At 62.9% G+C, this 24,998-nt stretch overlaps 1 protein-coding gene across 3 annotated transcripts; it reads left to right on the plus strand.

Moving 5' to 3' along the window:
• Positions 1-6,541: 6,541 nt before the first annotated feature.
• On the plus strand, positions 6,542-24,908 carry CASKIN1 (CASK interacting protein 1). Of its 3 annotated transcripts, XM_055409214.2 has the most exons (20): positions 6,542-6,925; positions 12,806-12,857; positions 12,964-13,061; positions 13,356-13,501; positions 13,593-13,688; positions 13,796-13,926; positions 14,422-14,530; positions 14,617-14,725; positions 14,816-14,910; positions 15,310-15,427; positions 16,711-16,812; positions 16,891-16,979; positions 17,055-17,139; positions 17,226-17,317; positions 18,073-18,183; positions 18,266-18,367; positions 19,687-19,825; positions 19,904-21,949; positions 22,597-23,008; positions 23,370-24,908. In XM_055409214.2, exons 1-20 carry the CDS (start codon positions 6,832-6,834, stop codon positions 23,467-23,469), a joined length of 4,326 nt encoding a protein of 1,441 aa, XP_055265189.2. In that variant the 5' UTR covers positions 6,542-6,831; the 3' UTR covers positions 23,470-24,908. The 3 variants fall into 3 exon arrangements, with proteins under 3 accessions (XP_055265189.2, XP_088689451.1, XP_055265191.2); XM_088833325.1 differs by having other exon boundaries at positions 14,617-14,910; XM_055409216.2 differs by lacking the exons at positions 18,073-18,183; positions 18,266-18,367.
• Positions 24,909-24,998: the final 90 nt, after the last annotated feature.

Consider the following 24,998-nt stretch of genomic DNA (forward strand, 5'->3'; position numbering starts at 1 on the left):
CTTTCCTTCCTGTCAGCATTTCTTTTTCTTTGTTTAATTTTTTGTCTGCGCACCGTGTGGCATGCAGGATCTTAGTTTCTCGACCTGGGATTGAACCTGTGTCCCCTGCAGTGGAAGCACCAAGCCTGAACCCCTAGACTGCCAGGGAGGTCCCTCCCTCAGCATTTCCACACCATCCTTCCAGATAGCACCCTTTCAGAGGTCTAGCCTCACTTCTCATTGGCAGCCTGACTCGTTGTCAGCTGTCATGTTTTACTCCCAGCTCTCCAGTGAGAGTTTCACAAGGTCACTGGCCATCTCACACTGCTAAACGCAGTGCATACTTTTCTCACGCATCTTGCCACGTCTGTCTACACAGTGGCTGACAGCACTGCTCCTAGAAAGCTCCTGTGACTGTTGCTAGCTTCTTGCCTCCCGTGTTCAGTCTCTTTCTCTGCCTTCCCCTAAAGGCTGGCGGCCTCCAGAGATCCTGTGTCCACCCTATCCCTGGGGCTCCTGCCCACTCTCCAGGGCTTTCAGTACCTTTCTTGCTCTGGGTCCTTCCTTACCTGTCTCCAGCTCACAGCCAGCTCCCTGTTTGACATTGTCCATCAAAGGCCCCACAGATACCTCTGCTTCCCATGGCCAAGACAGTTCATGACGGACCTGCCCCCAAAGGCTTTCTCTTCTGTGTGTGGTGCCCACCCATATGTGACAGCCAGACGGAATCCTGTGGACCACCAGCCCTTCTCGTGCCCCCTCCAGGCTGTCCTTCACATTACAGAGTGGTCTTCTGAATACCTAAGCCTGAGGACTTCCCTGGTGATCCAGTGGTTAAGAACCTACCATCTAATGCAGGGGCTGTTGCTACTGCTAAGTCACTTCAGTCGTGTCCGACTCTGTGTGACACCATAGACAGCAGCCCACCAGGCTCCGCCGTCCCTGGGATTCTCCAGGCAAGAACACTGGAGTGGGTTGACATTTCCTTCTCCAATGCATGAAAGTGAAAAGTGAAAGTGAAGTTGCTCAGTCCTGTCCGACTCTTCGTGACCCCATGGACTGCAGCCTACCAGGCTCCTCTGTCCATGGGATTTTCCAGGCAAGAGTACTGGAGTGGGGTGCCATTGCCTTCTCCCTAATGCAGGGGATGTGGGTTCAATCCCTGGTTGGGGAGCCAAAATCCCACATGCCACAGGGCAATTAAGCCCACGCATTGCAGGTACTAAGCTTACAGCTAGTGAGCTTGAACGCGACAACTAAGACCTGACACAGCCAAACATAAATAAATATTTTTTAATTAAAAAATAATCCTAAGCCTGAACCTTGTAAGAATCCTGCAAGTGTCCCCCACCACCCTTCAGACTCCTGGGCCCAGCCCCTGCCAACCCTGCAGCTTTCCCCTCTCCACTGCACAAGCCACGAGTGAACAGCAGTCTCAGAATTCACTGCACCCTGTTTGAACCCTTGCCCACACCTAGGATGTGTCATCTCTGCCTCTTTACCTGTTGAACTCCTAATTTTTTTAGCACTTTTCATAGCTTTGAGAACTTATTCTGTATGAAGGGGCTATACCGAATATTTTGTTTGAATTGAGGTGAAATTCACATTACATGAACATTGCCATTTTTAAGTGAACAATTCAGAGGCACTTAATGTTGTGCAACCACCACTTCTGTCTCGTTCCAGAACATTCCCATCATTCCAAAAGAATACCACCTCCCCCACCACCTGTTAGGCACTCACTCCCCATCCCCCACCCCACCTCACCTCAGTCCCCGGCAGCCAGTGATCCGCTTCCTGACTCCATGGATTTACCTCTTCTGGACATTTCATAGAAATGAAGTCATACAATATATGGCCTTTTGTGTTTGGTTTCTTTCACTGGGCATAACATTTTCTAGGTTCATCCAGGTTGTAACCTGTGTCAGTGAAAGTGAAAGTCACTCAGTTGTGACCGACTTTTTGCAACCCCATGGACTGTAATTCTCCAGGCCAGAATACTGGAATGGGTAGCCTTTCCCTTCTCCAGGGGATCTGCCCAACCCAGGGATTGAACCCAGGTCTCCCGCACTGTAGGTGGTTCTTTACCAGCTGAGTCACAAGGGAAGCCTGTGTTAGTACTTCATTCCTTTTTATGGATAAACAATATTTCATTGTATGGGTGGACCATGTTTCATTTATCCATTTTTCCATTCATTGATGGACACTTGATGAGGTGCTTTCCACTTTTTAGCTAGTACAAATAATGCTTGCAATGAACTTTTCTGTTCAAGTACTTCTGAGTACCTGTTTTGAGTTTTCTTCAGTGTATAGTAGCAGTGGGACTGCCGCATCTTGTAATTCCACATTTCAGTTTTTGAGGAACCGCCAAACTGTGCTGAGCCTTTTACCCACATTCTGCATTGGGTCTTCGCAATAACCCTGCCAAGGAGGAACCACCCCCATTTTGTAGGTGAGAAAACTGAGGCTTGGGGCTTCCCTGGTAGCTCAGTGGTAATCCGCCTGCCAACGCAGGAGACATGAGTTCGATCCCGATCCAGGAAGATCCCACATGCCACGGAGCAACTAAACTACTGAGCCCACGTGCTCTAGAGCCCGTGTTCTTCAACAAAAGAAGCCACCACAATGAGAAGCCCGGCATGTAACTGGAGAGTAGCCCCCACTCACTGCAACTAGAGAAAGCCTGCACAGCGATGAAGACCCAACACAGCCAAAAAAAATTTAAAAAACCCCGAGGCTTAGAGATGTAGAGTCACACATCCCAGGGCACGTGGTTAGAATGCAGCAGAACCCACCCCACTGGGTTCAGCTACGCCCTGACCTTGCCCCTCTGGCTGGGCGACTGCACGCGGGCACCCCCACCCCACAAACATACTCGTCTTCCTCTTGAAGCACAGGTGCTCCCTAGGGCAGCTCCCAGGAGTGGCAGATGGGTATGAGGGCTTGGGAACAGCTGAAGGATGTCCAGAGCAGCGAAAAGCCTGAGCACCTGAGTGCGGGAGAGACACAGGGCCTGGAGAGGGCTGGGGGACACAGCCAGGTGTCTGTGAGCCTGTGGCCAGGGCGGGGGCGTGCGTGCCCTGAGCAGTCTGCATTTTTGTGAGAACTCAGTGGGGGGCTTCCCAGGTGGCGCTAGAGGTAAAGAAGCCCCCAGCCAATGCAGGAGACATAAGAGACGCGGATTCAATCCCTGGGTGGGGAAGATCCCCTGGAGGAGGACATGGCAACCCACTCCAGTCTTCTTGCCTGGAGAATCCCACGGACAGAGGAGCCTGGAAGGCTACAGTCCATAGGGTCGCACAGAGTTGGACACGACTGAAGTGACTTGGCACTTGGGGGAGGGCTGCATATGTCCTGTGCCTAGGGGGTGACTGAGAGACCAGGCCAGGCTCCCTGTCCAGCCTGAGTAGCTCCAACATCCCTGCTGGGCAGAGAGGGGAGACCCGACCCATGATTGTGGATCCCTTCCATGTACTAAGCGTCAGCTGATCACTGTACAGAGGTGGCATCTTTGAGAACGATAGAAACCGTGGCAGCTCTCAGACTTCACGCTCCCAGCAGTCCACCGGGAGGGGACGTCCATCATCACCATTTTTTACATAAGGGGCTGGACCCCAGGACCCTGGGGGGCTGGGGGGCACCAGGGAGCCCCTGGCAGGGCACACAGCTGGTGGGCAGGAGCAGGGGGTTGCACTGCGGCCAGGGGAGGGGAGAGGTTGCTGTGCAGCTGGGCAGGGGGCCAGCCCGGGCTGCAGTGAGGCAACCGCTCCACTCCAGGCTGAGCCTCAGCAATTCTGCTGGTTCAGCGGCCCCTCCTCCTGGGATCGTCCTCCCAGGCCCGACTTCCTGGAGGGCTGCCCAGGTCCCACGCCTCTGCATCCTCATATCCCTGGCCGAAGCAGATGGCCCGCTCTGTCGCCCCCATCCCTGGGATGGGGGTCCCCAGGAAGGTTCACATCTCTGTTTCCAGGTGGACCTCCCATCAGCCGTGGACTGTGGGCAGAACTGCTGGCCCATTTTACAGATGGGCCAGCTGAGTGTAGGGAGCTTGTCCCGGATTCTCTGGGCTGGTTGGTAGTGGATCTAGAATGCCTGATTCCTCCTAGGGCATTAGCCTCACCTACCAGGACGAATCTAGCAGAATCTGCAGCTCTATTCCCAGATCTGTCCCGAAAGGATGATGGACCACACAGCAAGTTGCCCACCCCTAGGTCTATCAGCTACCTGTTAGTTGTCTAGAGTGGAGGTGGGCAGAGAATGCAGGTGACGCAGCTAGAGGCAGGGCCAGTTTATTTTCCAGAGCTATGTGATCATTCTAAACTAGGACTTGGCCTTTCAGGTATGATGAAGGAGTATTTGTCAAGGTAGGATGATAGAATATATTTTATTTAACACGTTATTAGCATGACTTATAATGTTGAAATTCTTAGACATTTGGTGTGTGGGTCTCTGTTCGTACTCCTGCCCCAGGCCCTGAAAATCTTAGGCTCAGGCCAGAGTGGTTTGCTTTGTTGCTGTTCAGTCGCTCAGTCTTAACAGACTTTGCAACCCCATGAACTGCAGTACGCCAGGTTTCCCTGTGCTTCACCATCTCCCGGAGTTTGCTCAGACTCAACTCACGTTCATAGAGTTGATGTGCCATCTAACCATCTCATCCTTTGTCACTCTCTTCTCCTGCCTTCAGTCTTTCCCAGCATCAGCATCTTTTCCAATGAGTCGGCTGTTCGCATCAGGTGGCCAATGTGTTGAAGCTTCAGCTTCAGCATCAGTCCTTCCCATGAATATTTGGGGTTGATTTCCTTTAGGATTGACTGGTTTGATCTCCTTGCTGTCCAAGGAACTCTCAAGAGCCTTCTCCAACACCACAGTTCATGGTTTGTCTCAGCCAGCCAAAACATAAAAATAATGGTAAGGACGCTAACTAACTTTTTTGGTTTTTTGGTAATGTTTCCTGTGCGCTAGGCACACTGTTAAGCTCTGCAGATGAATAAAATGCAATTGCTACCCAGATGGGGAATATCATAATGCCCACAGAAGCAATTTGCTGAGCACTCACTAAGTTGTACGGCAAAGTGCTTTATAGGTAGCATCACAGTTAATCCTCAAATAATCTACAGGGAGGTATCACTCCCTATTTTACGGAGGGGGAATCAAGACGCAGAAAGACAAAGTGACTGGAAAAGCAAATCCGGTAAGAGGGAGAACTGGGACAAATGCAGAGGCGGTTGTGGGTTCAGATCTCAGACTCATGAACTGGAGACTCTGGGACCTCAGGTGAGTCACTTGGCTTTTCTGAGCCTCACTTGAATCTTCATCTGTGAAAAGGGTACAGTAAGTCCAGGTTCACCTATGAAGTGACCAGCACAGTGCCAGACACAGCAGGTGCCCAGGAATTGGTAACCATAAAGGGTGGGGGGAAGGGCCCTTGTGTTTAGGGACCCCCGTGGACGTAAGACATCGGCTTGCTCCCTAACTTCATGGGAGACCCTACGGAGGGGACTGACCGGCTGCCCAGATCAGAGAATCCCAGTGCCTGCTGCTCACCCTTTTCCACCCTCTGGCCGCCTTCTTCCTGGACCAGCTTGATGATCTGGGTGGGAGAGGGGCGTCCTGCCATCATGTGTGTGAACCTTTCCAAAGCTTCATGGAGGGGGGATGATCTGCTCGTCCTTGCAAATGAGGACAGAGTCTGAGCCGCTCTGTCTCTAGAATCCTGCAGCCATGACAAGGTGAGGCCCCGAGGAGGCTGAGGCCAGAGGGATGAGACCTGTGTGTGTGTGTGTGTACGGGGAGTGGGGGGCTGTCAGAAGCTGTGGCCTGAGGCTGGGGGGTAAGCAGGCTTGTGTGGGGGTTCAGGTTGCTGCTGGGCAGGGCTGTGACCCCACTGGAGCTGGGGGTGGGGGTATTGAAGTCCCCCAGGCTTGTGGATGAAGAGTTACATCCCACTCGGCGCTGGGGATGAGGGAATCCAGTCCCTCTTAGTGGTAGGGGTAGGGGGCTGAACCCCAGCTGATGCTGGGCAGGTGCACTGAGGTTGGGGTTCAGACTGAGGCGGGGGCGGGGGTCGCGGAGCATTGTTTGTGTACAGAGCCTGAGACAGCAGGGCGCGAAGGTGCAGTTGCGGGGCAGGGGGTGTGCGGGTTCCCTGACACCGAATTCATTACTGGGAGATTCCTCTTCACAGTCCCTCGACACCTCCCACGGGAACCACGGGCCAGAAATGTCTGACAGCCTCTGGCGGCCCGGCTCCCGCGCCCGGTGCCCGGGTCTCTCGGTGCCCGGGTCCCCGCCCGCCCACTGCCGGAGTCCCTCCCCCCGCGGGTCCCGCAGCCTCTGCAAGGCTCTCGGGCTGTGCCTGGCGTCGCCCCCGAGTTGGGGCTCAGCGGCCAGTCCCCCGGCCATCGCCCGGGCCGCGGGGTGTCCGCAGAGGCCAGGCCCAAGCCGCGCGGCCGGCACGTGGGGAGGGGGCGTCTCGGGAGGACTGAGCCGGAGGTAGGGGCGGAGCCAAGGAGCCGGGCGCGCGGCCGGCGCGGGCGCACCGAGGTCAGCGGCCGCAGGAGGGGGACCCAGGCGTCCGGGAGGCGGCGCCAGGTGCCGCGCCCCCGCCCCGCGCCCGCCGCCGCCGGCCCCCGCCCCCGGGCCGCCCCCCGCCCGTGACGCGCTCCCGCCCCCTCCGCGCCGGGAGCCCAAGCCCGAGCCCGAGCCCGAGGACGGCGAGGGGAGCGGGCGGCGGAGGAGGCGGCGGGGGAGGGCGGAGGAGGCGGCCGGTGCCGCGGGGCCGCCGCCGCCGCCGCCTCGGAGCCGCGCCGAGCGCACGGAGCGCAGCCGCGTCGCTGCGGCCCCGGCCGCGCCATGGGGAAGGAGCAGGAGCTGGTGCAGGCGGTGAAGGCGGAGGACGTGGGGACCGCGCAGAGGCTGCTGCAGAGGCCGCGGCCCGGGAAGGCCAGTGAGTCCGGGGGGCGCGGGGGCGCGGGGGGCGGGCGGGAGCGGCGGCGCGCCCCGGGGCCGTCTCCAGCGCCGAGCCCCCCACCCCGCCCGGCGCCGGCCGCCGAGGGGGATGCTCTCGGGTCCCGGGGGGCGGGGCGGGGCCAGCAGCGCCCGGACCCTCGGTCCGCGCCCCCCGCGGCCAGCGCTGAAGGAGGGGCGGCCTCGAGCCCCCGGCCGTCACCCCGAGCCTGCAGCGGGCACCTGGCGGCATCCGCCTCCTTGGCCGCAGGCGTTCGCATCGGTCTCTCCCGCCTGCGATCCCCTCCCTTCCCGGGCTGCGGGCTGACAGCTGGAGGTCTCTGCTGGGCCTTTAAAGGGCGAGGCGGCTTCCCCGCAACGCCATGGAGAGAAGGAGGGGCGCCTTGCAGTGAGGGGCGACTACAAGGCCGACAGTCTCTGTCAGACCCCTCCCCACCCCGTGTTTAATAACAGGCTTGGCAGGGAGGGGGGGAAGGACCACGCTGGGGGTGTGGCTGCCCAGGCATGGCCGGCGGGGGGCCGTTTACCGGTGGGGGAGCGGAGGCCCAAGGTCGCCCAGCCCCAGGCAGGCTGAGTTGCAGGCAGGTGCCATCCTGGCCCTCTCTGGCTTCCCTGCTGGGAAAGGGGGCTGGGAGGGAAGGGGGTCTCCCACCGACCTTCCTGAACTGGGGCTGTGGGCGCCCCAGGGGACGCTTAGGAGCTTGGAGCCCTGATCCTAGCACTCATCCCAGCTCAGCTCAGAGCCTCCCCCGGGACGCTGGGGATGGACGGAAGGGCGTGTGCGGCTGCGCACGTATGGCCGTGTCAGTGTGTCAGGGCACCTGTGAGGGCACCGGCCGGCCTCCTGTGGGTTGCAGGTGGGGTCTGGGTGGCCCACGCCCCATGCCGTCCCCTGGGACGGTGTGTAAGCAGGTGAAGCCCCCTCCCCTCTCTCCAGGCGAGATGCTGAGAACTAAGACGGCCCCTGGGGCAGTTGTGGGGCAGCTCCTTGAGCCCCAGGAGGACCCCTCCCACCGCAGCCCCGCCTGGCCACTCCTTGTCTGCCCTGTGCAGTTAGAGAGCTGCACCTGTATGCTTCACAGGCACGGGCCGGCTCTGCCTTCTGTACTTGGGGCCCAGGGACAGGCTGCCACTGAGGACCGGCTTCAGGGCCTCGGGACCCAAAAGGCAGGGCTTTCAGGCAGAGGCTGCCTTAGCTGAGCCTCAAAAACAGGAGCAGGGATGAGAGGTGAAAGCAAGGCAAAGACTTCCACCTAGTGGCCAGCCAACCTTGGGTGCAGACAGCTCGGGTCTCCTCATCTGTGGGATGGGACCCTCGGTGGTCCCTGCCCCATAGCCTTGTTTTAAGAACAGTGAGAATGTGCAGGGAGCCCAGGCCTTCATGTGTTCTCAGGAAGAGCTAGTAGTGATAATGCTGGTCACTCAGTCGTGTCAGACTCTTTGCCAGTCCATGGACTGTAGCCCCCCAGGCTTCTCTGTCCGTGGGATTCTCCGGGCAAGAATACCGGAATGAGCTGCCATTCCCCTCTCCAGGGGATCCTCCCGACCCAGGGATCGAACCTGGGTCTCCCGTATTGTAGGCGGATTCTTTACTGTCTGAGCCACCGTGGCCATTTCCTAGACAGCCCAGGGTGGGTGCGTGGAGGAAGGGCGTCAGGTTTGGGGACTCCTCCTCTCTTCCACTCTGGCCCCTGGGGGGACGTGTGGGGCTTTTACCTCCACCCGTGTCCCCACGTGGATCTCTGCATTTGCCCCTGCATGGCTTGGTCTCCAGGTAGGAGAGACACCTGCCCTGGCCCCTGAATCTGGGCTCTCTGACTCACAAGGGGCGGGCGTAATAAATCAGATGGAGAAATCCCTCCATGAATTAGCTCGGTTGTCATGGCAACACTGGCCTGCTTTGGAGTAAGATGTATTTTGATTCAGCAAAGTACAGCTGGAGTTTGGGCCATGGGGTTGAAGGCATCCAGCCATGCTCCCTGGGGCCCCCCAACTCTAGAGGTGTTCCTACGACCTTTGTTTCCGCAGTCCCTTCCCGGCACTGACACCTTCACTTCAGCCCACCCGCCCCAGCGTCACCCCAGGCTCTGGCGGCTCCCCCATCCCGCCTGAAGGGAGCCTCCGCTCACATGCACAGGCTGCCAGCCTTAGCAGTCGTCCTTGGAGGGAAGAGACCGCTCTGCTCGGAAGGGAAACTACTGGGGTCGGGGACTGGCCTTCTGGGGTGCAGGACACCCTGTCCTTCCTCCGGGCCCGCCTCCCCTTGTTTCAGATTCACTGGAGACCACAGGCCGGTGCTCCCGCGCTCGCCCACCTTAGCCCACCGAGAGCTGCCCTCCAGTGCCTGGCTCCGTGCTGCCTGCCCTGGGGGCGTGGGGGGCCTCGTCCTTCTGGAGACCACGGGGCACAGCCAGGCTGACGCGGGAGCAGAGGCGGCCGAGGCCCATCCCTGGAGGGCACAGATGTGGCCTGTGCGTGGCTTCTGTGGCTGGAGGAGCCCTTGGCAGAGGGGTGGAGGGAGGGCACGAGGACAGGGCAGAAGAGGGTCTGGGGTTGTCTCCCCCAAGGCCTCTGCAGCTGGAGCTTGCAGCCGGCCTCCCAGGTTGGGGTGGTCGCCGGAGAACAATTAGAGGTGGGGGCCACAGGAGAGCCGAGTTCTGGGTGTCAGGGGCCAGGTGCCTGCCCTGTGACCGGTGGTGAGCCGTAGGACTCGGGTGCCTCGTGGGAAGGGCGAGGAGTTCCTGGGACCTTCCACTCTGTGCCCACCGCCCCCAGGCCCGGGCAGCCCTGCTCTGCACCAGCTTCACTCAGGACACCTGTCTCCGCAAGGTGCAGCCCCCAGCCCCAGGCAGGCTGCCACTGTGGGGGCTTCCTGGATGCCCAGTGTCCCCATGGGGGTGCTCCAAGGCCTCAAGCGCACCTACATCCAGTTCCAGCACTTTGAGGAGACCAGCCCAGGGAGGGGGGAGATGACCTTACAGGAAGCCCCCTCCTCCTGTGGGGGGTGGTCCCCTTCCGGATGCAGACGCCCCCCCCAACCAGTGTGTGTCACTTCGGGGCCTTGACCTCCAGCCCCTCCGAGACCTCAGCACCTGAGGGCGTGGCTGGGCCTCCGCCTCTGCTCGGAGCTCCTGGAGCAGCTGCCTGAGTGCCCGCTGTGGGAGGGAGAGTGAGCTGGCCTGGGGAGGCTCTGGGGAGAAGCTGAGCCTGGCTGCACTGAAACTAAGGGCGCAGGGGCAGCACCATTAGAGTTGGGCAGAGCCTTCTGGTGGGAGAAGGTGCGAAGCACGGCCCTGAGTGTGGCGGGGGTCCCTAGTGGGCCACCAACGCCTGGGCTCCCTTCAGCTTCGCAGCAGGGACTGCGGCCAGCCCAACTGCATAGTTCACAGAGCCCAGTGCAGGACGAAAAGGCGGGCTGCCTTGTCCAAAAGACAACAGTTTTTAGACGGCGGCAGCAGCGCGTCCACCCAGCGCGGGGCTCCTCTTGAGTGGCTGCATGGGTCTCACGCTTGAAGCCGGGCCTGGCAGGTGGACGGAATATGTGGGAAGAGGGTTCAGTTCAGTCACCGGGCACTGAGCGCCGCGAGTGTGCCCAGCACTGTGTTAGCTGAAAGGATATGGCAGTGGGCAAAGTAGATAAAAACCATTGTCTTCTTGGAGCTTGTAACGTAGTGACAGAGGTGGACAATAAACAAGATAAGCGGTGTTATGGGAGTTAAAGCGAGAAAGACAACAGGCATGGGATGGGATGGGGGTCACCATTTTATTTATTCACTGGGAAGGACCCTGACGCTGGGAAAGACGGAGGGCAGGAGAAGGGGGCGACAGAGGGTGGGATGGCTGGATGGCATCACCATCTCAAAGGACATGAGTTTGAGCAAGCTCCAGGAGATAGCAAAGGACAGGGAAGCCTGGCGTTCTGCAGTCCATGGGGTTGCAAAGAGTAGGACATGACTGAGCAACAGAACACAAACAATTTTTAAAATTACTTGACCACGCCTCATGGCTTGCAGAATCCCTAGTTCCCCAACCAAGGACTGGACCTGGGCCTGAATCCTAACCACTGGACTCTCAGAGAACTCCCAGATAATTACCATTTTAGAGGGGAGTGAGGAAGCTTTGACAAGCAGGTCTTGAATAAAGGCCTGGAGGCTATGAAGAGGGAGTCGTGGGAAGAGGGAAGAATAATGCCTGCCCCTCCACATACACAGCTTGTGCAAAGGCCCTGTGGCAGCAGAGGCAGGTGTGATGGAGTGCCGTCAAGGAGGCTCAGGTGACTGGAACAGGGGTGAGGGGCAAGTGTGTCCGGCTTCGGCCTCTAACCCCACTGAGACGGGAGCAGCAGGATCAGACTCATGTCCTCAGGGGGCCCCACCAACCTCAGTGGGTGTGGAGGGCGGACTGGAGGAGGCAGGCTGGAAGCGGGGAGGCCAGTGGAGAGGAGGTGGCTGTGGTCCTTCGAGAGATGCTGACCTGGCCCAGGGTGGGGATGTTGGTACCAAGAAAGGATAGGATTCCGGGCATGCTGTAAAAGGGTTCTAAAGGCAGAGCCCACAGGATTTACAGATGAAGATATAAGGACCCAGGGCTGCCTCCAAGGTTTTGCCCTGGACCACCAGCAGCTGCATTGGTGCAATCTTAGATAGACTTCAGCATCAGCCACATGTCTGAGCAGGGGCAGGGGCAGGGGTGGAGATGCCACTGGTCCTGGAGCCTCTGCTCTTGGGCTATTGGCCGGGAGAAGCCCCTCCCTGGGGAGGATGGGGAGGATCCCTGTGGAGCTGTGTCAGCAACGGCCACGTGCTGAGCCCTTGGACCTGCGAGGCTGGCCCGTTAGACCCTCTGAGCTCACAGCCCAGGCCACAGGGCTAGTAAGGGGCAGAGGCCCGTCCAACTCTGCGGGCCTTGTGGGGGGCCTCACACCCCACGTCCAGCAGCTGAGAACCGCAGCCAGGGTGGCTGGGGCTGCTGTGGGTCACCAAGAGAGCCCTGCAGCAGCCCCTCTGGGCCCCGACTCCCTCGGGCTTCCGCCCCCATCCCTGTCCTGGGCTTGGACAAAGGGGCTTCTGTCCTGCCAGCCCCTCCCTCACAGAGTGACTGACCCACAAATGGGTTATGTAACCACGGCCCAGACAGGCAGGGGATTGGCCCGAGTCCGGCTGGACCTGAGCCCGTGGGGAGGGCATCGGTGGGCTCCGCTCCTCTGGCCAGCGCTCGGTGGAAGCCAGGACTGTGGAGGAGACCGGGGCGTCCGAGGGAGGGCCAGAGCCCCGCGGGCTTCAGGCAGACCGATGAGGGGGTCACTATCACGTGGCTGCCCAGCGGCACGGTCCCACTTGTCAGCCTCCCCTTCCCGCCTGAATGGATGGGGTGCATCCACACTGACCAGGCCTGGGGCTGGAGCTGGGGGAGGCTGCACCCTGGAAGGGCGGCTCTCCCCCAGAGATACCCCTGTTTCCGGGTGTGGCAGGCCGCCCCCGGGCCCATCTGGGCCCTTCTGAGAGACAGATTGGGCTGGCTTTCTCCCTCCCACCATTGGCAGGGGCTCAGGCGGCGTCCCCAGGGAGGGCTTCGTGTGCACATGTGTGCGCCTGTGTGGGCGCCCAGCCCTGGCCTCTCAGACAGGTCCTGGCCCGGGGAAACCTCCCAGCATCTCAGTTCAGTGAGAAACCGAGGTCTGAAAGCTGGTACCTGGTGCTGGGTGCAGGGAACAGAGCTGAATAAATGAACCCTTCTAGACTGAAGACCTAGATAGCTTTGGCTCTGAGCCTGCCAGGGAGCTAGCCAGCTGCTCTCGGGCTGCCTAGAGGGGGCTGGGCCCCAGGTGGGCCTCCTTCACCGTATCTCCTCCCTTCCGCAGAGCTCCTGGGCTCCACCAAGAAGATCAATGTCAATTTCCAAGACCCTGATGGGTGAGTTCTGAGCCCGGGGAGGCATCAGTCTGGTGTGGGGGTCAGGGACTCCTAGGGCAGGGGGGGTGTCCAGCACCTGCCCACATGTGTCCATCACCCATTGCAGCTTTTCAGCCCTGCACCACGCGGCCCTGAATGGCAACACAGAGCTGATCACCTTGCTGCTAGAGGCCCAGGCTGCTGTGGACATCAAGGACAACAAAGGCAAGGCCTGCCATGCAGGACATGGCAGTGAGCAAAGTGGATAAAAACCAGTGTCCTCTTGGAGCTTGTAATTTAGTGATGGAGGTGGACAGTAAAGACCAGGGATCTTGGAGCCAGGGGCACGGGGTTTAAGGTCAGAGCTTGGGGACCCTGGAGGCCTCGGTGGTCCCTCAACTGAGGTCAGCCCGGGGTCCTGGTCTGGGTCGAGGTGGGGTCAGCATCCTGGAGGGTCAGGGTTTTGGTCAGGGTCAGGGTCTAGCTCCAGCTCCCACCTTCCCCCGTCCACCCCCTCAGGCATGAGGCCTCTGCACTACGCGGCTTGGCAGGGCCGGAAGGAGCCCATGAAGCTGGTGCTGAAGGCAGGCTCGGCGGTGAACATCCCATCTGATGAGGGCCACATCCCTCTGCACTTGGCGGCCCAGCACGGTCACTATGATGTGGTAAGGACTGCCCCTGGGGGCGACAGGGCGCCCGGGGCAGCAGGAGCCGGACAGACGCCCCCAGGCCTGACCGCGCCTGTGGTCCCTGCAGTCCGAAATGCTGCTGCAGCACCAGTCCAACCCCTGCATGGTGGACAACTCGGGCAAGACGCCCCTGGACCTGGCCTGTGAATTTGGCCGTGTCGGGGTAAGTCTCCCTGGGGAACTGAGTACGACGCCACCTGCTCTTTCTTCTTCTCCTGGGGGGCCCCCACCCTGTTTCTCGGGCCCCCTACTCTTCACCCTTCCCTCCAGGTGGTCCAGCTGCTTCTGAGCAGCAACATGTGTACGGCCTTGCTGGAACCCCGGCCGGGGGACACCACCGACCCCAACGGCACCAGCCCCCTGCACCTGGCGGCCAAGAATGGCCACATCGACATCATCAGGTATGGCCGGGGTGAGGGGCTCCCCACCTTGGGATGCCTGCTCCTGGCTTGGCAGTAAGACCAGAGCGGCCGGGGAGCCATGGGGATGTTGTCAGGCCTCCGGTACAAGGGATGCCTCCAGCCGCCCCCGTAGAGGATGCCCCAGTGGGGGCTGGGGAGTGGGCTTCTACAGCCCCCCAGCCTGTGCCACCTGCCGGGTGGCCCTGCGGCAACTCTCGGCATCTCTGAGCCTCTGTTTCCCCTGGTTCAAAGTGCGCATTGCAGCACTGCTTGTCCTGGAATGAGACGAGACCAGGATGTGAAGGGTTTGCACCGGAAGGGGGATTCCCACAAGTTCCCAGTCACTGGCGGAGGCCATCTTGTCGGGGAGGTGGGGTCGGGGAGGTGGGGTCGGGTTGGCTCATTCTGGGCCCCCAGGAGTCGGAGGCCGATTCGGGGTGCCGGGCCAGTGGACTCCCGTGCAAGGCCCTGCTGCTCCCCCTGCTGCCCCGCCAGACTGCTGCTCCAAGCTGGCATCGACATTAACCGCCAGACCAAGTCCGGCACTGCCCTGCACGAGGCCGCGCTCTGCGGGAAGACAGAGGTGGTTCGGCTGCTGCTGGATGTGAGTTGGGGGCCGGGGTGGGGGGCGCAGGGGTTGGGCGAGGGTGGAGGGGGCTCCTGACAGGCCTCGCTCTCTGGCATGCGCAGAACGGGATCAATGCCCACGTGAGGAACACGTACAGCCAGACCGCCCTGGACATCGTGCATCAGTTCACCACCTCCCAGGCCAGCAAGGAGATCAAGCAGCTGCTACGAGGTGGGCCTGGGCAGGGCCGGGGGGCCGGGGTGGGGCTGGGGCAGGGCCGGCTCACAGGACCGGGGGGTCTGCCACCTCCTGTGTCCCCAGAGGCCTCGGCGGCCCTGCAGGTCCGGGCGACCAAGGATTACTGCAACAACTACGACCTGACCAGCCTCAACGTGAAAGCTGGGGACATCATCACAGTAAGGACGGTTGGGGCTGCTGGAGCAGGGCTGAGAGGGGCCTGGGGTGCTGCTCCCAACACCTGGCAAGACCTGGGGAGGCCCAGGCCACCCATCCACTTGACCTCAAGGGGAGTCCCCCCAAGCACGTGCTCCCCTCACCTTATACACTGGACCCCGAGGGGAGTCCCCCCGAGCGTGCTCCCCTCACCTTATACACTGGACCCCGAGGGGAGTCCCCCCGAGCGTGCTCCCCTCACCTTATACACTGGACCCCGAGGGGAGTCCCCCCGAGCGTGCTCCCCTCACCTTATACACTGGACCCCGAGGGGAGTCCCCCCGAGCGTGCTCCCCTCACCTTATACACTGGACCCTGAGGGGTGTCCCCCTGAGCGTGCTCCCCTCACCTTGTCTGGCCAGGTCCTTGAGCAGCACCCAGATGGCCGCTGGAAGGGCTGTATCCATGACAACAGGACAGGCAATGACCGTGTGGGCTACTTCCCGTCTTCCCTGGGCGAGGCCATCGTCAAGCGAGCAGGCAAGTCCAGCCCAGGCCAGGGCTCGTGGCCAGATGGAAGCACGCGCATGGTGTGCTGCAGGGTGGGCTGGGGCCAGGAGCTCCTGCCGTCACTGGGTGTGAGGTCTGGGCTTTGTCCTGCCAGCTCTCTTATCCGTGTCCCCAGGCCCGGTCCTCCATTGATTCAGCAGAAACTGCACGCCAGGCTCGAGGAATAGATGGTCACCCAAATGGCCTCATCCCTGCTCTCAAGGAGCTTGCCCTGGGGGGAGGGGAGCACAGGACAGTGAAGTCAGCATGGAGGGAAATGTGCCGACCAGTGACCCAGACATTGTAGATGGAGGCACGCTTCAGGCAGTGGATGGACAAGGCCCTGAGAAGTGGGAGGGGGCAGGCTGCAGGCAGTGCCTTTGGGGCAGCGGGAACCACACATGCAGACACTCAGGCAGGACAGAGTGTGACCTGTGCAAGGGTCCAGAGAATCCCAGGGTAGCTGACTTGGTGACAGAGCAAGGGACATAGGAGGAGGCCACAGGGCTGTGGAATGGCTTCAGATGGGGTATGGGTGTGACAGGCCTACCCTGTAAAGAGAACATGGAGGTTGACAGGCCGGTGAGAGGGCAGAGGGGGGCCAGCTAGGAGGTGTGGTCAGTCCACCCAAGGTCATCAAGTGCCCTGGCCCCAGGCTCCTGGGGACCTCCTCCCCCTGCTCCCCTGTCAGAGGGGTTTGTACCCTTCTGCAAACCCCCACCCCCACATACAGGGCCACTGGAAGAATAGCCTGGCCTGCACCCTGCTCTGCCGTGCTCTCCTGCTCACCAGTGTCCAGGGTTGGGAGGGGTCTTCTGAGGGTCTCAGCTCTTTGGAGACATCTGGGGCAGGAGGAGCTGGCGTTGAGCCTCCCGGCTTGTGTGCGCGTGTGTGCACACGTGTGTGTGTCTCTCTGTGTGCATGTGTCTCTGTGTGTGCATGTGTGCATATGTGCATCTCTGTGCACGTGTCTCTGTGTGTGCATGTGTGCATATGTGCATCTCTGTGCACGTGTCTCTGTGTGCATGTGTGCATATGTGCATCTCTGTGCACGTGTCTCTGTGTGTGCATGTGTGCATATGTGCATCTCTGTGCACGTGTCTCTGTGTGTGCATGTGTGCATATGTGCATCTCTGTGCACGTGTCTCTGTGTGTGCATGTGTCTGTGCACGTGAGTGTATGTACGCGTGCATGTGTGTGTGCGTGTCTGGCCTCTGCTCTGCACAGGCCCTGGAGCTGGTCCAGGGCTCAGGGCAGCTGTGCTCCACCTGCAGGTCCCCGAGCAGGTGCCGAACCAAGCCCACCCCAGGGAGGCAGTTCCGTGGGGCCCGCTGTGCCCCCCGAAGAGATCTGGGTGCTGAGGAAGCCTTTTGCAGGTGGGTGGGGGCCTCAGCGGGAGGCAGTGGGGCGGGGTGGGGTGGGCGACAGCTGACATTGTTCTGTCCTGTGGGCAGGCGGGGACCGCAGCAGCAGCTTGAGCAGCACAGCTGGGGGCCGGAGCAGCGGGGGCCACGCCCTGCACGCGGGCTCTGAAGGGGTCAAGGTAGGTGGGGTGGCGGCAGGGCTGGGGTGCCTGGGTCTGGAGCAGCACTGGCCAGCCAGCCTGTCTGGGTTCTAGCTCCTGGCAACAGTGCTCTCCCAGAAGCCGGTGTCCGACTCCAGCCCTGGGGACAGCCCTGTCAAGCCTCCGGAGGGCCCTGCAGGTAAGGGCAGGGACAAGATGCTGCTGGCTGGGCACAGAGGTAGCCCCCTGGGCAGCCCTCGCCCCTCCTCACCCTCTTGTCCCTAGGTGTGACCCGGGCCCAGCCTCCAGCGGCCCACACGGGGACGGGCTATGGGGAGCAGCCACCCAAGAAGCTGGAGGCGGCGTCTGAGGGCAAGGTACAGGGCCGGGGCGGCTGCAGGGGCGGGGCCGGGGAAGCCCGCCTGGCTGGGCCACAGCACGGCTGTACCCTCGACAGGCCAGGCCCATCCTTTTGTTGGTCTGTCAGTCTGTGTGCGTAGCTGTTGTCTCTTGTTCAGGCTGTGCACGTAAGCCAGTGTGTCTAAAAGTCTGACACAGCGTGAGGCGAGTGGGGAGTGTGTTGTGTGTGGCTGGTCTGACTGTGGTCTGGGCACGGGTGCGCCTGTGTGTGCGTGTAGAGGGCGTGGGTGCGAGATGAGTGGAAGCGTGTGTGGGGGTGAGCTGGGTCCACGTGCGTGCACCTGTGCGCTAGGGCGGGCGTGAGCTGCTGGCTGAGTCCTCCTGCGTCCCCCGGGCAGAGCCCACCTCCCACGTTGGGGCAGCAGTTAGTGGCCCCTCCTGAAGCCCCGTTCCCAGAGCCCTTGTCGCGGGCCACACGGCAGGGCAGCCCTGGTCCAGGAAAGGGGGGCGGTCGGGGAGGCCTGTGATGTGGACAGCGGCGGGACCCTCCTGGTGGAGATCACAGCAGGTGGCCGACGCGTGGGACGATGCGGAGACGGCAGAGCCCCGGACTCAGAGGGAGGAGCACCTGGCCAGGCTGACGGCCCAGCGGATGGCAGCTCGCGCCACGTGGTCTTCGGCTGAGCAGAGAAGGAGGCGTTGCGGTGGCTGGGTGCACGCCTGGCCGGGGGGCGGGTGGGCGAGGCTGCAGCGGGTGCCTTGTGTCTTCCAGGGCGCCGAGGCTGTCAGCCAGTGGCTTGCCACGTTCCAGCTGCAGCTCTACGCCCCCAACTTCATCAGTGCCGGCTATGACCTGCCCACCATCAGCCGCATGACCCCCGAGGTGAGCTGCCCAGAAGGCTGCCCACCAGCTGGCCCGGAGATGGCCCCCCAGCCTCCGGCTAACAGGCGTCTCCTCCACCTAGGACCTCACGGCCATCGGGGTCACCAAGCCCGGCCACCGGAAGAAGATCACCGCGGAGATCAGCGGCCTGAGCCTTCCCGACTGGCTGCCCGAGCACAAACCTGTAAGGCCCCCTGCACCCTGGTGGCCAAGCCCAGGAGGGGCAGACCGACAGACGGACAGATAGCCACGGCCCTCCCCTGCCTTCTGGGGAGCCCAGGGAGAGGACAGCAGAGGGTGGCCTCTGTTCGTCCATCAGGGCCCCGGGGCCAGTCTCCCCAGGCAGGGGCCGGGGTGACCTCCTCTGAGGGCTGTTCAGGCAAGGGGAGCCTGGAGCCTATAGCGTCCCCGTCTCTACTACACACTTGCCACTCAGGGATGTTGGCACCACCCGGTGCCCCACAGTGCTGCCCATTGCACGCCCACCCGACACCACAGGGGGCTGCCATGCACCCAGGCACACACCCAGGCATGTGCATGGGGAGGGCGTGTGTGAGCACAGGCCTCAGCACGCAGACCGCACGCGTGCACTGAACACATGCCAAGTGCCCACTGACGGCCACACTGGCCTCAGCCAACGCTGTCATGCACAGGTGCCCTGCAGAGGCACAGGCTCCAGGCTGGGAGAGGGGGGCCTGGGACCTGTCCCACCTGCCTCTCTGGGCTTCTGGCTCCTACAGTCCAGGAGGGAGATGCTGCGGCCACCGAGGGCCCCCGGGGTGGGACAGGCGGGTGCACGCTCACCCACGCTGCCTGCCTCGCCCCACTCAGTCCGTGGCTCAGGGGTCTTCCCAGCCAGCACGCCCGGGTCCCGGGGGCTTCACTCTGCTTGCGCACCCAGGCGGTGACCGAGTGTGCTGTGTTGGTGTGTGAGTGACGTCCAGCTGGGAGTGTGGACAGGTGGATCCCGGTCAGGGGGCCATCGGCTGGTTCTGGGTGAACACCATCACGGATACTTGCACACGCATGTGACAAGGCTGTGTGACGTGTGCCTGAGGATGGTAGGGAAATGGTGAGAGGGCATGAGTGTGACTCAGGGGTGTCAGTGCCATGGATGACTGGGGTGCAGGCTATGCGTATACACGTTGCTGGTCGGTGGTGCTGTGTGTCTGCGTCCGTGATGCGTGAGGTGTGTCCACGTGGGTGCTGTCCCTAGGGCTGCCTGGCCTGCCAGGCAGGTGAGGAAGCACTTTCCTCCCCCTCCCCCTGAGGGTATCCTGCAGAGAGGGTCACGCCTCTGTGTGTGTTTGCCTGTGTCTGCACGTGTGTGTGAGCTGGCCTTGGCTGTGCTGTCAAGGCTGTGCTGACCCCTCCGGCCTGTCCATTTGTCCTTCCGTCTCTCTGTGCTGGGCTGGCCCGGTGCCCACCTCTCCACCAGCTCCGAGCGGCAGGCAGGGTATGGGCAGCCAGCTCGGGCTGCCCTCTGTGTCCCCTGCCCCACAGGCGAACCTGGCCGTGTGGCTGTCCATGATTGGCCTGGCGCAGTACTACAAGGTCCTGGTGGACAACGGCTACGAGAACATTGACTTCATCACCGACATCACCTGGGAGGACCTTCAGGAGATCGGCATCACCAAGCTGGGTGAGGCCCTGCCCCGCCCCCGCCGTGACCTGTCCTCCGTGTGCTCCCGGGCCTGACCTGCGCCCCGCCCCCACTCAGGCCACCAGAAGAAGCTGATGCTGGCCGTGCGGAAGCTGGCGGAGCTGCAGAAGGCAGAGTATGCCAAGTATGAGGGGGGACCCCTGCGCCGGAAGGCACCGCAGTCGCTGGAGGTGATGGCCATTGAGTCGCCACCCCCCCCCGAGCCTGCCCCGGCTGACTGCCAGTCTCCGAAGATGACCACCTTCCAGGACAGCGAGCTCAGCGGGGAGCTGCAGGCGGCCATGACCGGCCCAGCTGAAGGGGCTGCCGCTGCCACCGCCCCGGCTGAGAAGCCCGCCAACCACCTGCCGCCCACCCCGAGGGCCTCGGGGCGGCAGGAGCCCAGCCTGGGGGGGAGGGCGCGGCACATGAGCAGCTCCCAGGAGCTGCTGGGCGATGGGCCCCCGGGGCCCAGCAGCCCCCTGTCACGGAGCCAAGAGTACCTGCTGGATGAGGGGCCAGCCCCCGGCACACCCCCCAAGGAGGCCCGGCCCAGCCGCCACGGCCACAGTGTCAAGCGGGCCAGCGTGCCCCCAGTGCCTGGCAAGCCTCGGCAGGTCCTGCCGCCAGGGGCCAGCCACTTCACGCCCCCCCAGACACCCACAAAACCCCGGCCAAGCTCCCCACAGGCCCTGGGGGGGCCTCATGGCCCAGCGCCAGCCACAGCCAAGGTGAAGCCCACCCCTCAGCTACTGCCGCCCACGGAGCGCCCCATGTCCCCCCGCTCGCTGCCTCAGTCACCCACTCACCGCGGCTTCGCCTATGTGCTGCCCCAACCGGTGGAGAGCGAGGCCGGGCCAGCTGCCCCAGGGCCTGCGCCCGCAGCCGCGCCCACGCCGGTGCCCACGCTGTGCCTGCCGCCCGAGGCCGACGCGGAGCCAGGGAGGCCCAAGAAGCGTGCCCATAGCCTGAATCGCTATGCAGCGTCCGACAGCGAGCCGGAGCGGGACGAGCTGCTGGTGCCAGCCGCTGCTGGGCCCTATGCCACGGTCCAGCGGCGCGTGGGCCGCAGCCACTCAGTGCGGGCGCCCACCGGGGCAGATAAGAACGTCAACCGCAGCCAGTCCTTTGCTGTGCGGCCGCGGAAGAAGGGGCCGCCCCCACCCCCGCCCAAGCGCTCTAGCTCCGCCATGGCCAGCGCTAACCTGGCCGATGAGCCAGCACCAGACGCAGAGACCGAGGGGGCCAGGGCTGAGGACGGCCGGCTGGGGGTCCGGGCGCAGCGCCGGCGGGCCAGTGACCTGGCTGGCAGCGTGGACACAGGAAGTGCCGGCAGCGTGAAGAGCATCGCAGCCATGCTTGAGCTGTCATCCATCGGGGGTGGCGGCCGGGCAGCCCGTAGGCCCCCTGAGGGCCACCCCATGCCTCACCCTGCCAGCCCAGAGCCAGGCCGGGTGGCCACGGTGCTGGCCTCAGTGAAGCACAAGGAGGCCATTGGACCTGATGGTGAGGTGGTGAACCGGCGCCGCACGCTCAGCGGGCCCGTCACAGGACTCCTGGCCACTGCTCGCCGGGGTCCCGGAGAGCCAGCGGGGCCTGCAGACCATGGCCAGTTGGTGGAAGAGGGTGCTGCCCGGCAGCGGCCTCGAGGTCCAGCCAAGGGCGAGGCGGGTGCAGAGGGCCCACCCCTAGCCAGGGTGGAGGCCAGTGCCACCCTCAAGAGGCGCATCCGGGCCAAGCAAAGCCAGCAGGAGAACGTCAAGTTCATCCTAACTGAGTCTGACACAGTTAAGCGCCGGCCCAAGGTCAAGGAGCGGGAGGCGGGTCCTGAGCCTCCCCCACCACCGCTGTCCGTGTACCAGAATGGAACGGGCACTGTGCGCCGCCGGCCGGCCTCTGAGCAGGCTGGGCCCCCAGAGCTGCCCCCGCCACCCCCGCCTGCTGAGCCCCCACCCTCTGACCTCATGCACCTGCCCCCGCTGCCCCCACTGGACAGCGATGCCCGGAAGCTGGCCAAGCCACCTGTCTCTCCCAAGCCTGTTCTGGCTCAGCCCGTGCCCAAGATCCAGGGCTCGCCCACACCTGCCTCCAAGAAGGTGCCGCTGCCAGGTCCCGGCAGCCCAGGTAGGTGCAGGAAGCCAGCTGGGGAGGGGCCCCATGCCACGGTCTGCAGGGTTTTCCGCTTCTTGGATCTGATGAAGGCCAGGAGGAGTGGGGTGGGAAGGTATCCTCAGACCCCCTCATCCAGCCGCCCCTGGACTACCCCATCAGCCCAGAGCTGGGACAGTTGTGGTCTTTAGGTCCTCAGTGGAGGAGGCCCAGGTGCATAAATAGCAGCACCTGTGGAAGGAGGACAGGCCCAGGAGGCCGGAGGGCTCAGGTGGACTCTGATATGGCTGTAGAGTGACCCCAGCACGGGAGGGAGGGGAAAGGCTTCCAGACAGATCAGAGGTGCAAAGGCCCTGTGACATTCAAGCAATGGAAGGGGATGGAGGTGGAGAGCGGATGGGTCGGGGTTTGGAAGCAGTGACCCAAACAGGTGTGCATAGGGAAGCGCCCCCGCGACAGCCTCAGGGAGACCCAGGGCGGAGGGGCACGGAGGGCTGCAGCTGAACCCGGGCGTGCAGTGCAAAGGGCGTTATTTTCGCTCCCGGTTGCGAAGCAGGGCCCTTGGGCAGTGTTTCGGCAGGGCTTGGGTCGGGACGGGCAGCGCGCGATTCGCGCGCGCCGCGCGACCTCCCACCCCGGTGTGAGTTTCCTCCTTCCCGCAGAGGTGAAGCGTGCGCATGGCACGCCGCCGCCCGTGTCTCCCAAGCCGCCGCCACCGCCCACGGCGCCCAAGCCGGCCAAGGCTGCGGCTGGGCTGCAGTCGGGCAGTGCCAGCCCGTCGCCCGCGCCCTCGCCGGCGCGCCAGCAACCCGCCGCCCTCGCCAAGCCGGCCAGCACGCCGCCCGCACTGAGCGCCAGCCCCGCCAGGCCGCCGTCGCCCGGTGCGCCCGCGCTGCACGTGCCCGCCAAGCCGCCGCGCGCTGCCGCCGCGGCTACAGGGCCCCCAGCCGCGCCCGACGGCGCCTCGCCGGGGGACAGCGCCCGGCAGAAGCTGGAGGAGACGAGCGCGTGCCTGGCGGCGGCGCTGCAAGCCGTAGAAGAGAAAATCCGTCAGGAGGACGCGCAGGGCTCGCGGTAGGTGCAGGACCAGGGGCGGCCGAAGCTGACTCTCACCTGTAGGCTGCCCTGTCAGGGAGGGAGCGAGTCGCGCCGGGGGGCGTGGTCTTTGAGCTAGCCCCGCCCCACACTGCGGGGAGGGACCAGCATGGGCGGGGTGGGAGGGGCTGGTCGTGCGTGGGGCGGGGCAGCCGTCGTGGGGGCGTGGTCTCGAGCTAGCCCTACCAACAGGGCGGGGCGTGGGCCGGCATGGGCGGGGCTGGGCCGGGGCAGCCCCTCCCCGCAGGCGGGCCGTGGTGTCCGCGAGGGGGCGGCCTTCGCGCGGAGGGGCGGGACGCCCTGCCCCGGGCCCTCCTGCTTAAGCCGCGCCCGCCCGCAGCCCCTCGGCCGCGGAGGAGAAGAGCACCGGCAGCATCCTGGACGACATTGGCAGCATGTTTGACGACCTGGCCGACCAGCTGGACGCCATGCTGGAGTGACGCGGCTGCCCACGTCGGGCCCGCACGCTGACATTTACCTCAGGATGGGCACCTCTGGGCGCGGCGTGAGCAGGCAGGCGGGCGGGGCCGCGAGGGCGGGGCGCAGGGGGCCGGGCGCGAGGCTCCCGCACAAGCACAACTCCTGCCGCCGGGCCCAGCCCGGAAGACTGCCTGGCCGGGGGACCCAAGGGCTCTGGTCAGATGCTGCTGCTCCCTCCCCGTGCAATAACTGCTGGGCCGCCTGCCCCCACCGCCAGGCTCTACCCGCCCTGGTGCGGGAGGGGCCGCTCCTGAACCCCCGCCCCGAGCCCGGGTTGGGCCCACCCTGGGGGGCAGCGGGCAGCCGCTGTAGCCCCCTCCCCAGTCTGGGGCAGAGCACAGGCCTATGCCCAGCACAGAACTGCCCGATGGGGACCTCCGCCAGCCGCTCCTGCGCAGCACAAGGGGCTGAGTTGGGCCCCCTGCCCCACAGCAACCCCCCCCCAGAATATAAGCTATCGAAGAGTATTAATTTATTGGGAATGAGCTAAGGCAGATTTCCCCAGAGATACAAAAAGGTATAACTTTAACAAATATATATTTAAAGAAAGAAAAAAATATTATTGATTCTATAGAAAACCATTTACCAACTGTAAGGATGCTGGAGTCTAGTTCAAGACAAAAGCTGTCAAGAGGCCCTGGCCATCTGTCTGTTTATCCGTTCCTCTCTCGGTCCCAGAGTGGCCAGATCCCTGGCCCAGTAGCACAAATGGGAGGCTGGGGTCCGAGGAGGGGTCTGTGCTCCGCCAGGGCCTCCCCTCTGATCTCTCTCCTAACTTATCTGCGTCTGAAGAACCTGAAGGATGTGCCTTGCGCGCCGCTGGGCTGTGTCCTCCATGCGGTGGAGACAGTGGGCAGGGCTCCGCCTCTCTCTGGAGTGCTGGTGTGAGGGTGCCCCTAGGTTCCAAGGGAGCTGTGTGCACAGCATGGGTGTGTCGGCCGGGTGACAGCAGTGGGTGCAGGGCGTGCATGCCAGGCTGTGTGTGGTGCGTGTGAGGGTGTGCCCAACCCTCCCTCCCTAGGGCCCCAGCTGGGCCCACGCAGCCAGCCCGCTCCGCTCCCGTTCCCAGACGCTCTGCTCGTGGTCTGAGGCCGTATCATGTGGCCATTCTCGCCTTCTCTCTCCTCCCCCACTCCAAAAAAGTACTGACTGGCCTCCTCTGTCGTGTTTGCTGATCCACGTGTGTTGGGCACAACTTTGACATTTCTTAAAAAAGAGAATTAAAAAACGCCGAAAACCAGCGACTGTGATTCGGGTGGGTGGAGGGGTTCTGCCTAGGTGGTGTCTGGGTGTGTGGGGCCCCTCCCAGCAGTCACATGCTAACACGTCCCCGGGTGGGTGGGCCTGGTCATCCACCTGGCCTCTCTGCAGTGGGTGGCCCGGACCAGGGCTAGCAGGTGGGGAGGGGGGTCCGGGCAGGGAGCTACTGTCAGCTGTCAATAAACAGCAGAAAACGGAGCTGCCTGGCTTTTTTTTGACGGGGGGTTGC

Source organism: Moschus berezovskii, chromosome 27, assembly GCF_049115385.1.
Source record: "Moschus berezovskii isolate FMDL1 chromosome 27, NW_MosBer_1.0, whole genome shotgun sequence".
Classification (NCBI taxonomy): domain Eukaryota; kingdom Metazoa; phylum Chordata; class Mammalia; order Artiodactyla; family Moschidae; genus Moschus; species Moschus berezovskii.

Bases quoted from the DNA above. Each gene is read 5' to 3' on its own strand.
- CASKIN1 (XM_088833325.1), top strand. From the start codon at position 6,832: ATGGGGAAGGAGCAGGAGCTGGTGCAGGCGGTGAAGGCGGAGGACGTG. The intron at 13,689-13,795 runs GTAAGTCTCCCT...CCTTCCCTCCAG, and splicing joins GTGAATTTGGCCGTGTCGGG to GTGGTCCAGCTGCTTCTGAG. The intron at 16,980-17,054 runs GTAGGTGGGGTG...TCTGGGTTCTAG, and splicing joins CGGGCTCTGAAGGGGTCAAG to CTCCTGGCAACAGTGCTCTC.